Source organism: Tyto alba, unplaced genomic scaffold, assembly GCF_018691265.1.
Source record: "Tyto alba isolate M040663 unplaced genomic scaffold, T.alba_DEE_v4.0 Super-Scaffold_5, whole genome shotgun sequence".
NCBI classification, from domain to species: domain Eukaryota; kingdom Metazoa; phylum Chordata; class Aves; order Strigiformes; family Tytonidae; genus Tyto; species Tyto alba.
Window position 1 is genome coordinate 24,080,426 of NW_024881326.1, and position 13,264 is coordinate 24,093,689.

The window sequence follows — 13,264 nt, forward strand, 5'->3', positions numbered from 1 at the left end:
CCTTCTCAGCCTTGGCTGACAACCACATAAGCCATAACTCCAGTTTGGGCTACCTGGGCAGCGTTGAGAGCAAGCCTGCCTACCCCGTCCCTCCCCAAGTGACTCCATCCCGGTACTCGCCCATCCCTCGGCACATGATCGGGGATGAGGACTTCACTAGGTGAGTACCAGGCATGAGCATCTCTGATCTCTGCTCCTTCTCCTTCCCTCTCTTTCCCTCCCTGCCTGCTTGACCTCATCCCTGCTGTCGGTGCAGAGCCTTGGCCAAAACCCATTTGTGGGTGCCTGCTGCAAAGCCCGGGGCTCTTGCAGTGAGCTCTGTACTAAACCCCCCCAGCATCATCCCTGCTCTGTCACTCCCTGGCTTGCTTCATCCCCCCTTCCTCATTCCCCTCACGCTCCTCCCCGAGCCTTACACTTCTGCATTTCTTCATTCTCTTACTTGTTTTACAATACCTGGAACACAGGGTGCTGCGGTGCCATTGGGTGCCAGCAGCACCGCAGGCTCCCAGGCTGGGAGCTGACTGTCCCTGAGCGGAGCTGTGCTGGGGTTGAGGGGCCTGGGAGGGCACAGGTAGAAGTAGGGCTCCTCTTCTCGTGCTCCCCGAGCCTGGCATCCACCTGCAACTAGGTGCCATTTCACCGGCTGCCAGACCTGGGCTTGACAGCCTCCTGCACAGCACTGGCACGCCCCCTTTTCCCCCACCAGCATCATTTACGCTGCATGAGCAGGTTTGTTTTCTGAACCCAGGAAACAAAGAGAAGCACAAAGGAGGCGTTCCTCTGAGCCTAAACACTGTAAAACTTCTCCAAAGCCTCATGCTAAGGATGAGAGAGGGAGAACGAGCTGGTCCTGCTCTGCTTGCCTGGGCTCACAGCTTTCCCTCTGCTTGCCACAGCCTCGTGGCTGGTGCTGAACCTGCTCTGGGTTTGGTATCCCCAGGGCCAGGGCTGTAGGGCTCAGGCTATATTCCTGGGACTGACACTTGGGTTAGGCTTAGGGCTGGCTCTGCAGTTAGGAGCAAGGTTGCAGGCTGGTTTTGGGGTTGCATTTGCAGTGGAAGGTGCCGTAGCCTTGGCTGGGATTGTCCTGTTCTGCAGGGTGCTGGCGGATGCCAGAGCAGCAGATCAGGACTTGCCATCCGGGATCAGGTCCGCTGTCCCCCAGGGAGTGGCTGCACCCACCTGCAGCACGGGGATTTCTCGCTTCTCGGTGCTCGGCCACAGCCAGGTGCCTCTGCGCGCCATGACCTGTGCAGCCACTGGCCTTTCCCCACACCCCATCTCTCCCACCTGGGCCTGGCCCCGGTGATGCCGGGCCTACAGCCTGTTCCCAGCACCGTGTCCTTGCCGGGTGTAGCAACTCCTGTGCTGCCAGGGCACTGGGCCACGAGGAGCAGTGCTTTCTGCCATCGCATTGCACCACAGAAGGGACCGAGTCCCAGCGCTTGGAAAACGCACCATCTGTCTCTCGCCAGGGCCCCCGGTCCCACCGGGGTGTCCCTTCCTACACGTGCCAGTTGTCCTTATTTGCGAGCCAGAGAGCAGAGAGAGCAGCCCAACCCCGGGCTGGATGCTGCCCAGTGGCAAATGGCGCGGCGATGGCTCCGCAGTGGCTCACTGGTGGCTTGGCAGTGGCCCTGGTGCAGCACGTGCCGGTGGCCACTAGAGGATGGTGCTGCCTTTTGGAGGGCCCTGCTGCAGACAGGCCAGCACTGCTGAGCCACTGGCTCCAGCCCCTCCAGCTCCCCGCCAGGTTTGCACCCTGCGATGGGCTCAGGACCTTCCTCATCCATCCCAGGGCAGCGCTGAAAAACCTCGTGTGCATCACCAGCCCCTCCGGGACAGCTTCATCGCCGTGGGTCTGTTGGCTCATGCATCACCAAGATTGTGCACTGGGACCAGCGTGGTCCGAATGCACCTTACTGGTGTGGGGAAAGGCAGCAACTCCCCTGAAGAAGCAGCTGTCTCCCAGGAGGCTCCTGCCAGCCATTTCCCGGGAGAAGCAGAGGTCCTGGTCTGGATCTAGCATCAAGCCTCCTCCCCTCAAGTGCTGCTGCAGACATGGACATGGCTCCAGTGACCTTCGTGTCCTGCAGCACCCAGGGCCAGGGACCAGAACATCTGTTTTCTAATAAGCTCCACCACTGCAACCCAGACCCGGCACAACCCCACAGGATGCCCGCAGCCGTACCGTGCTGAGGTCCCAGTGTTAACACTGCAGCATCCAGCGTGGGATCTGCCTGCAGGATCAACGCCCTGCCTCTGGGATGAGGATGGAAGCAGAGACTGCATGTCGTAACTGAGACCTGGGATCTACCTGTCTGGGGCTTCATTTCCTCTCCTTGGCTCCTGTCGTGGTGCTCTATCTTCCACCAAACCATCTGGTGCTGGGGATGCTTCCCCCCCAGGCAGAGCTGGGGTGGTGATTGCTGCACTGTTTGGGCAGCAACAAAACCCAAGGGGCAAAGCAAGTTCATCGGCTGGTCAGAGGCAGGGTTTTCAGACCCAGAAATCTGACTTATTTCTTCCCCTGGGAGAACTCTAGCCTCAGGCATAGCTTTGCTGCAGATGGACTGATGGCTGTAGCCCTCTCTGTGCCCTCACAACCCCTGAGCCAAGCCCTGGTGGCATCCTGAGGACTTGAGGTTGAGCCTGTTTTGACCCCAGTGGTGTTTCCATGGTGTTTCCCTGGTGTCCTCCTGGTCCTGGTACATCCCAGCCCTGAACTATGGTGCAGCCAAGCCCTGAGCTCCACTTAGCTCAGAGCTCAAACGCATCCTAAGGATAAAGCGGGTATTTTCTGAAGGTCACGAGCTAGATTCAGCCTCTGCCCCATCAGAAATGCGTAGCTGGAGTTACAACTCTGCTGCACCTCTGCGTTCAAAGGGCAAGGGCCTGCGGCGATGCGTTGTGTGTGTGGAGCTGCAGGCACGGGGAGACGGGCTGCGAATTTGCCCTCACTTGGGTGCTCCCTCCAGTCGGGGACTGTGCTGTCCATGCCAGCAGGGGCAGGAAGGAGTTAAGTCTGTAGGGTCTAGCAGAGTGGGCTGTGTCCTTTCAGTGATAAAAAAAACCCTAAGTGGGGGTCTGGGAAGCTCCTGGCTGGCCCAGAGACCGACAGCACTGGGCAGCCGTGGCGCAGAGCACCCAGAACGTTGCTGTTTCTCATGCCTCCTGGCCGGCACCACCAGCAGAGCTTGCCACACCACAATGTTCACCGTCAATGTCTCGTCGTCCGTGTCCTACAGGGGACAGCTGTCCCTGTCCCCTTCCAAGCAGCAGCGAGGCCACGGGAGCAAGTGTGACCAGAGGTGGGGGACTGGGATGCTCCTGCACCTGGCGGGAGGCAAGGGGATAGGGAGAGGAGGGGCTGGGAGGGCCGGGCTGTGCTGAGCCTGGGCTCTGAGCAGGGCAGGAGCCCACCAAGACCTTGCAAGGCATCCTGCACTTCTGTCTGTCTGTCTTCTGCTCCTGTGGATCCTTATAAGGTGGTTGCCTGGAGCTAAGTGACATTCAGCCCATCAGGATTCCCCCATGGGAAAGGATGGTGGGAGACTTTTCCTGGGGGGCTGGCATGTGTCCCTGGAGGTAAATCCTGACACCTGCATCCATGAAAGCAGCAGAACTTTCCTCCATCCACCCAGGTGATGGTAGTGATCCTCCAGCCTGTCCTGGGGGGATGAAAAAGATGTTTTCTTGCAAGAGTGGCCTGGGAGCGTGCTGCCAGCCTGCAGGGCTTCTGCTCAGCCAAACTTTATTCCCCTGGGTCCCTGCTCCACTCATGCCACCTGAGCCCCGCTCCTTCCCCAGCTGTCGCTGGCAGCTGAGGGGGGCAGCTGAGACAGCCCCCCCCAGCACCCCAGAGTCCCCTTAGCACAACTCTGCCAGCATTTTAGGGTCCACCGCAGGTGCCCTCAGCCAGTGCTGTGCCTTGGGTTCCAGCATCTCTCCTACCATGCCCCAGAGATCTCCCTCTGCTCCCTGCCAGGCACGGGGTTGATCAGGCTGCTGAAGCTCACTGGCAGGTCCTCGGTCCCTGCAGGACCTGCCGGAGCACCCAGGATCCAGCCAGTCACCGCAGCGGATGCACTGATGGTCCCCAGGGTAGTGGTGGCTGACAATCACCGCCAGCCTGTGCTAATTGTCTCGCGTCATTTAGTCCTTCTTATTTTAATCCAGCACTTGAGCTGGGAGCTGCCGTTGTTCCCCTCAGACTTGTGGGTTTTTTCCTAGACAAAAATTGCCACAGGATTTTTGCAATGCCAGGCGGTCTTTCTGCCTTTGCCTGCCTATTGTTTGAGCTGTGAAAGAATTAAGTCATCATCGAAAAATTGAGGACTTCTTTCGAGCCGCGCAGGGCCTGTGGCCTGGGGGTGTGTAGGGTTGCAGGCACACTCGCCGTGCTGCGTGCCCCTCTCCTGGCACCGTCGTGCTGTCCTCGATGCCCAGGCCCGTGGCATCTCGTGCCGCCTCAAAATCCAGTGTTTCTGTGCGTGATTTCACAGTGGACTCTCTGTTTCCATTCATGCTCTGTCTCATGTCACTCGTGCAACCGCCTGCACCTCTCCTGGTGTATCAGCTCCTTGGTGCGGAGGGCTGAGCCGGTGCTCGGGGTGACTCCAGCCCCGTGGATGTGCCAGGAAGCCGGCGTACACCCAACCGTGTCACTGGCTTCACTGCTCCTCACCCCAGTGTCTCCCTGCCCCGTGTCTGTCCTCCCAGGGAACCCCGGAAAATCATCCTGCACAAAGGCTCCACCGGCCTGGGCTTCAACATCGTTGGAGGGGAAGATGGTGAGGGGATCTTCGTGTCCTTCATCCTGGCCGGAGGCCCTGCCGACCTCAGCGGGGAGCTGCGGCGGGGAGACCGCATCCTCTCGGTGAGTTGGCCTCCGTGGCGTCCTGCAGCCCCCCCCGGGGGGGCGCCCGCAGCACCCCTGCAGCCCTGGGCACAAATTCGGCCGGGCTCAACCCCGGTGTCCGTGCGGACACGGCCTCGGATCGGGGCGGGGGGGGTGACCTGCCCGGGATCCGTCCCGCTGGGGAACCCCCGGGGGCTGGCCCGGGGCCTTGCCCGCCGGAGGGCACCGGCTGCGGGCGGCGACCAGGGGAGCCGGTACCGGGGAGGCAGGGTGACACTGAGAGCGTGGGTGCTGGTGCAGGGCGCGGGGCAGCCCCGGTTGGGTGCGAGCCCCGTTCCGTCCGGTCCAACGGAGCCGCCTGATCCCGGCAGGTGAACGGCGTGAACCTCCGCAACGCCACCCACGAGCAGGCGGCGGCGGCGCTGAAGCGGGCGGGGCAGACGGTCACCATCATCGCCCAGTACCGGCCCGAAGGTACCGCCACCGGGAACGGGAGCGGGAGCGGGGCCGGGGCCGGGGAGGGGGGGCGGGGCGCTGCATGCAGATGAGGGGGAGGGCGGGGCGGCCGGCGAGTCGCCGATTGGCGCGGAGCGGGACGCGGGGGGGAGGCGCGGGCGCGGATTGGTCGTGGCGGCGGGGGGCGGGGCGGGGCGGTGGCGTCCCGCCGGCGGTGCCTGCGCGGCTTTGTGTGCGGGCCGGGCGGCGCTGGGGGTGCTGCCGGGGGTCCCGCCGCCCCCCACGGCCCGAGGTGAGCGGGGCCCCGCCGGCACCGGCTGGGCCCGGGGAGGGGAGGGGAGGGGGGAGGCACCTCGTCGGGAACTGGGGGGGGCTCGTCTCCGGTGGCGGGGGTCTGTTTGCCGGAGGGCGGTCGCCACGAGGCCCCGCGCCGTGGGGTCCCGTGGGCCTCGCGGAGGGTTCCGGAGGGGAGGGATTACGGGTGCGGTGGCCTCCCCCTTCCTTATCCTGGGTGGGTTGGGCTCCGGGGACCCCGCTGCGATCACGGGGCTGGAACCGGGGCCTCGGTGCTGCGTGGGGGCTCGTCCCCACCACTGAGCATCCCGCTTGCCGCGCTCCCCCGGCGGCTGCCCTGCCTTAGCGCTGGCCTGCAATTCCCTCGGCGGAGGCACCGGGGGCTGGGGGGTCCCGAGTGGGGCAGCCAGCGGCTTCGGGAAGGGACCCGGCAGCTTCCTACCGAAACCCCACGGGGGCTGGCAGGGCTGAAGCGTCACCCGTGGGCTGCAAGGGCGAGGGCGGGAGCGGGCATCCCACCGGTGGGCCAGCGGCCAGGCGCCGCTCCGGGGCTGCTGCCGTGCCCTGAGCGCGTCCCGAGCAGCGTGCTGCAGGGATGCCGCAGGTCGCATCCCCTGGTGAAGGCGTCTCACCAGGGCCTCCCTGGTTTCTCCCCGCCACAGCTCTGGCCAGCTCTGACGAGATCAGCGTGCCGCCCTCCGCCTGCCCTTTGCCTTCTGCCTCTTCGGTGGCACGGCTGGGCAGTGCCCTGCGGGTCCCTGTCCCCTCTGTCCCTCTCTCCCGTGGCAGAGGCCACTGGCATGCGGAGCCGTTAGTGGGGTGTGCTGTGGGTGTGGGGTTTGTTTGTTTTGGCTTGCCTTTTTTTTTTTTTTTTTTTTTTTTTTTTCCTTTCTTTCTTTCCAGGAAGCACTTAATGTTCTTATATTTCTGGCTCCCTTTGCTACTTGAGATTTGGCAAAGAAGCCAACTGAGAGTGGTTCCTAAATGTCAAACAGGACAAAATGTTTTGAAACCCCTTTAGACCAAGGCTGAAACCTCAGTGCTTTGTAGCCGCTGGCTTTCCGAGTCTGTGATGGCCCCTGGCATGTGCGGGCAGCAGCGCTCGGTCCACGGGCTGCAGCTGTCCTGGGAAGCAGCATTGCTTCTGTGAAACACAGATTGTTGTATCTTGGGAGTTGACCTCAGTGCTTTGGAGGCTCGAAGGCCTGAGAGCCAAGGAGAAAGGTCTCCCTGGCGTGAGCCCCACGTGCAGGTGAGGCTGGATCCCCTCGAGAGGACATGTGCTCCCAAACGTTTGCCTTTTCTACATGTATCATGGCTGTAGAAAGAGCGGGAGAGCTGGGTGGTAGGGTGCCCAAAGGAGGAGATGCTGGTAGAAAGGAGCTTTGAGGAGTTCCTCCCTGCCACCAGAGGCAGAAGATGGAACCTGTGTCCTGTAGGCGAGGACAGGGAGGGCTTGCCTGTGGGCTGCTGGATGAGTGCCCGCGTGCTCTGCATATGAGCTCGCTGGGGCTCCAAGGGAGCAGAGAGGCTGTTTGCGCAGGTCTTGGGGGGATGAGGTGGCCTCCCTGGGGGGTCCTGCCAGGCACTAGGACTGGAAAGAAGCAAAGACAAAGCAGGGAGAGGTAGAAAGCAGAGCTGCTGTCCTGCCTTCCTTCTGAGCACCCGTGCCTGGCACAGCGCCTCCGACCACTGCTGAGTGCCATCGGGGAGGAGGAGGCTGCTCGCTGTCACGGTGCCTCTGAGCTGTTTGTGAGGTCCCTTCCCTTGGAGCACTTCTCCCTCGACCTTTGCCTGCCGCTATCACCAGGGCTTGGGTTTGGCAATTCCCCTTCTTCATGACCCATGCAACAAAGCCTTGATATTCCTCACCTGAAAATAGAAAAACTCGCATGATAGAATTTCTCAGGGCTGGCTGCTCAAAGGGAAGTGACAGGGCCACACAGTGGCTTTTAAAAGCCTCCAAGCTTTTCCCGTGGCCGTGTTCCCCTTGGCTCGCCTGGGCCTGCAGCACGTCTGCACCGTGCAGGGAGGTGTCTGTACTTTAACCCCGCAGCTGGAAGGTGTGCAGGGTCAGGGCAATAAAATGGTGGGCTGGAGGGGGAGGATGGAGCTGGGGGGTAGTTTTTGCAGGTGGCTGGGCTGGAGCCTGTGACTGAGCATCCCTGGGCTCTGCTGATAGCCTGGCCTCGCCCTGGGCAGGCAGGTTTGCATGCCAGAGGGAGCAGGGCACATGCACAAGGCTTTATACATGCTCGGGGGTTGCCTTCAGTGCAGCTGCCTTCTCTACCAGCACCTTCCCCCTTTGCATTGTCTCCTGGTGCCCAGAAAGCACCTGCAGACCTGCCGCCTTGTTGGCTCCGCAGGGTACACTTGCAGGTGCACCACACAAGCACATACCGGTGCTGGGGATCCTCAGTGCAGTCAGGCACCTGCAACTGGTCTTAATGGTCTGTGACCTGTGCGTGCTCAGGTGTGCCGGCCGTGTCCTGTTCCTGGCACCGAGCTCGCCCCATGGTGCAGGATCAGGCCCAGCTCCAGGGGCACCCACACCCTGGGAAGGGAAGAGCGGCAGGAGGGTGGAGCGATGTTTTTATCGAGTTGCTGAGTGCAAATAGCAAACGTCCTGCCCCTCCTGGCACGTGGCACAGCATTGCAGTGGCACTCGCAGCAAGAGATGCCGGGTCACTTGTTGCATATTTTTCAGTCTTGATAAGTGTGTCCTGTCTGGCACCTGGGGCGTGGGAATGCTGGCGAGGTGGGGGTCAGCCGTGGCTCAGCTCCCTGCCATGCTGTGGGCAAGCTTCCCAGGCAAGTTTTGGCTCTGCAGGAGATCTCCTTCCAGGATGCGCAGACAGGGTGGCTGTGAGCCAGGGGGCAAAGGCAGGAGCTCTGCTTGCTGGGGGTTATCTGCCCATAATTGTCTCAGAGGCTGCTCCAGCATGTGGATAAGGTGGGGGCCAGTGACAGCTGGGACCTTCCTGTGCTTTTTCCCTGGGTAACCTTGCTTTCCCTGCGCTGGGAGGTGGGTGATAGGTTTGCTTTTGGGGCTGTCTGCTCCTCCTCCCTGTGCTCTCCCGCAGTTGGAGTGAGCACAGGTTGGTATCTCCTTGAGAGACCCTCCTTAGGACAGGATTGGGTTTGGTCTCCAGAGGGATAAAGCCAGAGCAGACCCTGTGTCCTTCAGTTTGCTACACTGAGCCTGGATTGTGCTTGTTGTAGTGCCGGGAGGCTTTTCCCAGACCCTCCAAGCAGCGTGGCCACTCCAGAAAAATGTCGAAAGTGTCTTTCCATGGAGTGCCCCAGCCGAGGCGGTGGCATTTGAGAGCTCTGCCCTTGCGTTGCATGCAGGGGACGCAGTTGCTGGCAGGGCGGTGGCACCCAAAGGTTGCCCTCCTGACATCCCCGCCCTGATGCCAGCGGTGGCTAAACCTGCTTTTTGTCCTTTGCTTCCTGCCCTGTCCCAGGCTCTCCATCCTCCATGCAGGGCTTCTTGGAGAAGAGTGTGGCAGGCAGAAGTGGTCCTCTCGGTGCAGGGTGTGCAGAGAGTCTGCCCTTAGTGGGGTTTGGGTTGACTAGGCTGGGGATGGGGATTATAACGCCTAGCTCAGCAGCTTTCCGGGGGAAATAGCCCTTCTGTACTGAAGAGGGTTTACAGAGCAGCTGTGCCCACTTCTCACGGATGCTCCCCTGAGATAGGAGAGCTCACGGGCATCCTGGGGTAAAATGAGCTGTGCCGCAGATGCTGTGATCCACCCTGGTGTGGGGCAAGAGGTGCAGAAGAGGATGAAGCTGGGAGCTCCATAAAACCCCAGTGCTGGTTGGCAAGTGCAAAAGTGCTGCTTTGGTGTCAGAATTCAGTTTTCTTCTCAAATAAGCCTTGCACATGCCTGGGTGCTTCTGCGTTTCCGTCTGCTGGAAGGAAGGCAGGTGGGGGGCACCGGGTGCCCCTCGGCATGGAGCAGCCAGTGTTGGTGGGGGCCTGGAAACCTCTGCATTGAGCAACTGACCCTGCCTGGCATGCAGCATCTCTCGATGTCCTGGGGAAGGGGCTTCACGTGGGATTTTTGTGTGTGTCACCTTTTTCAGTCTTAGAGTAAGAATGCATCTTTGGCAGCTGGGTGTGGGAAGAGGATGCCCAGGTAGATCTGGCTGCAGAGTCAGGAGATGCCTAGCTGCAGCTGCATAAAACCCCAGCCCCGCATGTGTCTGCACAGAGAGTTGCCTCTCCCCTTGCAGGGTGAAGGGCTGGCTCTCAAGCACAGCCCGCAGTGCATTTCTTAGCAGCGTGCTGTTCCCGCTACCCCTGTGCAAGGCAGCTCTGCAGGCCAAGCAGCAGCCTGCACCATCACCCCCACTGCTGGGGCTCCGCTCTGCAGTGAGCGCATGCCTCCTCTGTTGAGCTGCTGCGCTCTGGTTTACAAAAAAAAAAGTCCCAAACCACATCTAAGCTGCTGGGTTGTAGAGAACGCTTTCTAGGCAAGTCTTGCAGCAGAGGTGAGGCTGGTCCCCTCTTGCTGGGACGCAGGGAGGATGTAACTGCAAGGTGTGCCCAGGGGACAAATTCAAGGGTACCAGGTGAGAAGTGCCAGGGTGGGCTGTGGTGATGCCAGCAGCTTCCCACGCTGCTGCAGTTGCTCACTGCCTGGCAAACCTTCCCCCGTCAGCCCTGGGTAAGCCTCCATCTGGGTGCCTCCACCCTCCGCTGCCTGCCTCGACCTTTACACCCAGCTCAAGGTCTGGCTGGCGGCAGTGGCAGGCACTGGTGTGGTGGCTGCTCCCATCCAGCCACCTGGCAGGGAGGTGGTGGTGGCTTCTGAAGGGTCCCCTGTCTCCTCCTGTGGGTCTCTGCTGCCAGGATGTGGGAGTAAAAGGTGAATTCCTCCTTCCCGCTCACCTTCCACGGGCAGGGGCCGTGCATTGCCTCCCCCTTCCCCGTGCCTGCGGGGGGTTGCTGCTCCATCGGGTGAGTGAGGGTCTTATGGAGGGGCTCAATTTTGAGCTGCAGCTTGGTAGCGGTGGAGGTCTCAGCAGCCCTTGCCCTGAGCTGCCTGTGTGGGAGTTCGGGGTGCGTTTGGGAGCAGCCAGTGCCCTGCCTGGACTCCTGCAGGGTGCTGCAGCCTCTTTGGCTTAGTCCTCCCTCGTGTGCAGAGACGGACAGGCTCCTGGGCAAGATGCCCCCCGGACAGGCTGTCATTGCCTCTCTTGGTGCTTACCGGTTGCACCCTGCTGGGTGCAGGGGGGGGTGGTTCAGGGGAAGCTCCTGCCTGCACTGACCACCTCTCTCCCCGCAGAGTACAGCCGCTTCGAGTCAAAGATCCACGACCTGAGAGAGCAGATGATGAACAGCAGCATGAGCTCCGGCTCCGGCTCGCTCCGGACAAGCGAGAAGAGATCTCTGTATGTCCGGTAAGGCTCAGCCCCCACTGCCTGCCCCCGTGCTCCAGGCAGCCGGAGGTGCGTGGGGAGGGCATATCCCCACAGCGTGGGATGGGTCAGCCTGGGTCATGCAGCACCTCTGTGGATGGGTGTTTCAGAGGCCAGGAAAGTGAGTGTGGTAGATGTACCACGAAGCACAGGGTGCAGCAGGGGAAAACAGTGATTTTGTGCTGGTCTGCTGGGGCCAGGTGCTCTGCGATCGCGTGCCTCTTCTGGGGGCCGCTCTGCTTTGCGCTGGGATCTCTGCAGAGCCCTGGGCGGCCGCTGGCCAGGCCAACCCACTGGGGACCATGGGGAAATGTGGGCATCCAGCACCGCTTCTGCCCCGCGCAGCTCAAGGCGCAGCATTCAGGGTGCTCTCCTCGAACCACTCTGCTAACAGGCTTCTCCCCATCTCCTCCCGCCGTTCCTGCGGCAGGATCTGGCTGGAGGGGAGATGAGCTCCGAGGAGGATTACTGCTCTGAGCCCTCGATGCGCTTTTGGTCTGGTGTGAGGTGCGGGGCAGGCAGGGATTAAGCAGCCATGCAGCTCTAATTGCTGCAAGTTCTGCACTGCCAGGGCAGCCCCTGCTCACTGCCTGCCACCTCCTGCCCGCCACAGCGTGAGCAGGGTGACAGCTAATGAGTAATTTTAACTTGGTAATTAAAATAATCCTGTAAATCCTTGCCCTGCACAGCTTGTTGCGGGTGGGGGCTGGGATGAGCAGGGGATGCTTCTTCCCAATGGGAAGGATGACAAGGGCCGAGGCTGCATCTCCCACTGCGTGGCTGCTCCATGCAGAGGAGCATCAGGCTGTTGCTGGACCCGGCGCAGGCCCAGCCTGGCAGGAGGGGAGAGCTGCAGCTCTGGGTTCCTGCAGTTCACACCTTTCCATCAGGCTCTGCAAGCATCTTGCTTGATTTCGCATCTCGGAGCTCTGTGCTGGGGGTGTGCAATGAGCTGGGCACTGTGTTGAATCTGGCTAGTCCTGCCTTTGCTCCCCTGCTGTCCCGTGGACACCCTTGGAGGTGGAGCAGGCTTTAGGCTGAGTCCAGCTTGAGCCGAGTCTCCTGTTCCCGGCCTGGATAGGTGCTGCATGTATTAGGGCGTGCCTGCAAGCCAGAGAGCTCCCCGCTGCCCCTGGGCTGCTTGTGGCATCTCGCACCTCTTGATGCATCCCTAGATGTGGCTTTGGTGGCCTCTGCAGCACCGTGTCCCCTCGCGTGCACCCAGGTGGCTTCAGATGAGAGCTGGGCAGCACCCTGCTGAGAGGAGGGTGATCCCAGGGGAGACCTTTCCTCCAGCATGTCCCTTCCTGACCCTCCCTGGCTCTGGCGGCCACGCACCCCGCGAAAGTGCTTGCGAGAGCTGCCGGTTGCCCAGGCTGCCCCAGCCCTTCTGGGCGGGGCGGTTTCGAGCACAGTTTACCCGAAACCAGCTGAGCTGCTTGCGCTGCGGACAGGACATCAATTACAGGACCTGCTACCCAACCGCTTGAGTCAGCCCCGTGAGGCTGTGCTGCACCCCACGTGCCATCGACGGGGCCGGAGCCGATTTTCGGGGGGGGGGGGGGGGGTTGCCGGGTGCTGGGCGTGTGTTTTGGAGCCGCGGCTGTGCGGCGTGAGCAGGTTCCTGCGCTGCCGCAGGGCAAAGTCCGCCGGGATGGGGCTCGGGCAGGCGTTGGGCCACGTTGAGTCCCTGGCACCGCTCCCCCGAGTCCCCCAGCCAAACCCTCTGCTCTCCTGGCTGCCCGTGCCCTGTGCCGTGAGCCGGCCCCGGGACAGAGCGACCACGCTGTCCTCTGGCCCCCCCATCCTGCGTGCCCCCGGGGAGCACCCGGCCCCGTTGGGTCCCCAGGAGGTGCCGGCACGGCCAGGCGCTGGTCTCCAGGAGCATCCTGCCTCGGGGAGGGGGATCCGTGGCACGGCTCTGGCTGTGCCTGCCCTGGGACACCAGCAGCTGCTGCTGGAGGAGGCAGGGAGGCAGCGTGGGGCTCTGCAGGGCAGGGCAGCCCCACACGCAGCCTGCCTCCAGTGGGGAACTGGCCTGACCAGTTCCCCGGGGGCCTTGGCTCCTGCTTTGCTCCTGGCATCGCAGGGGCCCGCAGGCCACGCGCAGCCTTATCTTTTGGCCAGAAGCTGCCTCCGAGGGTTGATTACCTCCGAGGGTTGATTACCTCCGGCCAAAGCACCCTGTGGTGCTTTGCTGCTGGCTCCAGCGTGCCAGGGGCC

At 61.9% G+C, this 13,264-nt stretch overlaps 1 protein-coding gene across 9 annotated transcripts in view; it reads left to right on the forward strand.

The window, feature by feature from the left end:
* The window catches only part of DLG3 (discs large MAGUK scaffold protein 3), a 78,701-nt gene that overhangs the window by 51,275 nt on the left and 14,162 nt on the right, over positions 1-13,264 (forward strand). For 8 of the 9 annotated variants that reach the window (XM_042807481.1, XM_042807482.1, XM_042807483.1 and 5 more), the window contains 4 exons: positions 1-160; positions 4,726-4,882; positions 5,236-5,338; positions 10,909-11,023. In XM_042807481.1, the coding sequence (XP_042663415.1) occupies positions 1-160; positions 4,726-4,882; positions 5,236-5,338; positions 10,909-11,023 (535 nt within the window). Of the gene's footprint in view, positions 161-4,725; positions 4,883-5,235; positions 5,339-5,511; positions 5,613-10,908; positions 11,024-13,264 lie in introns of those variants that run through there. The other variant, XM_042807490.1, reaches the window with a different exon arrangement.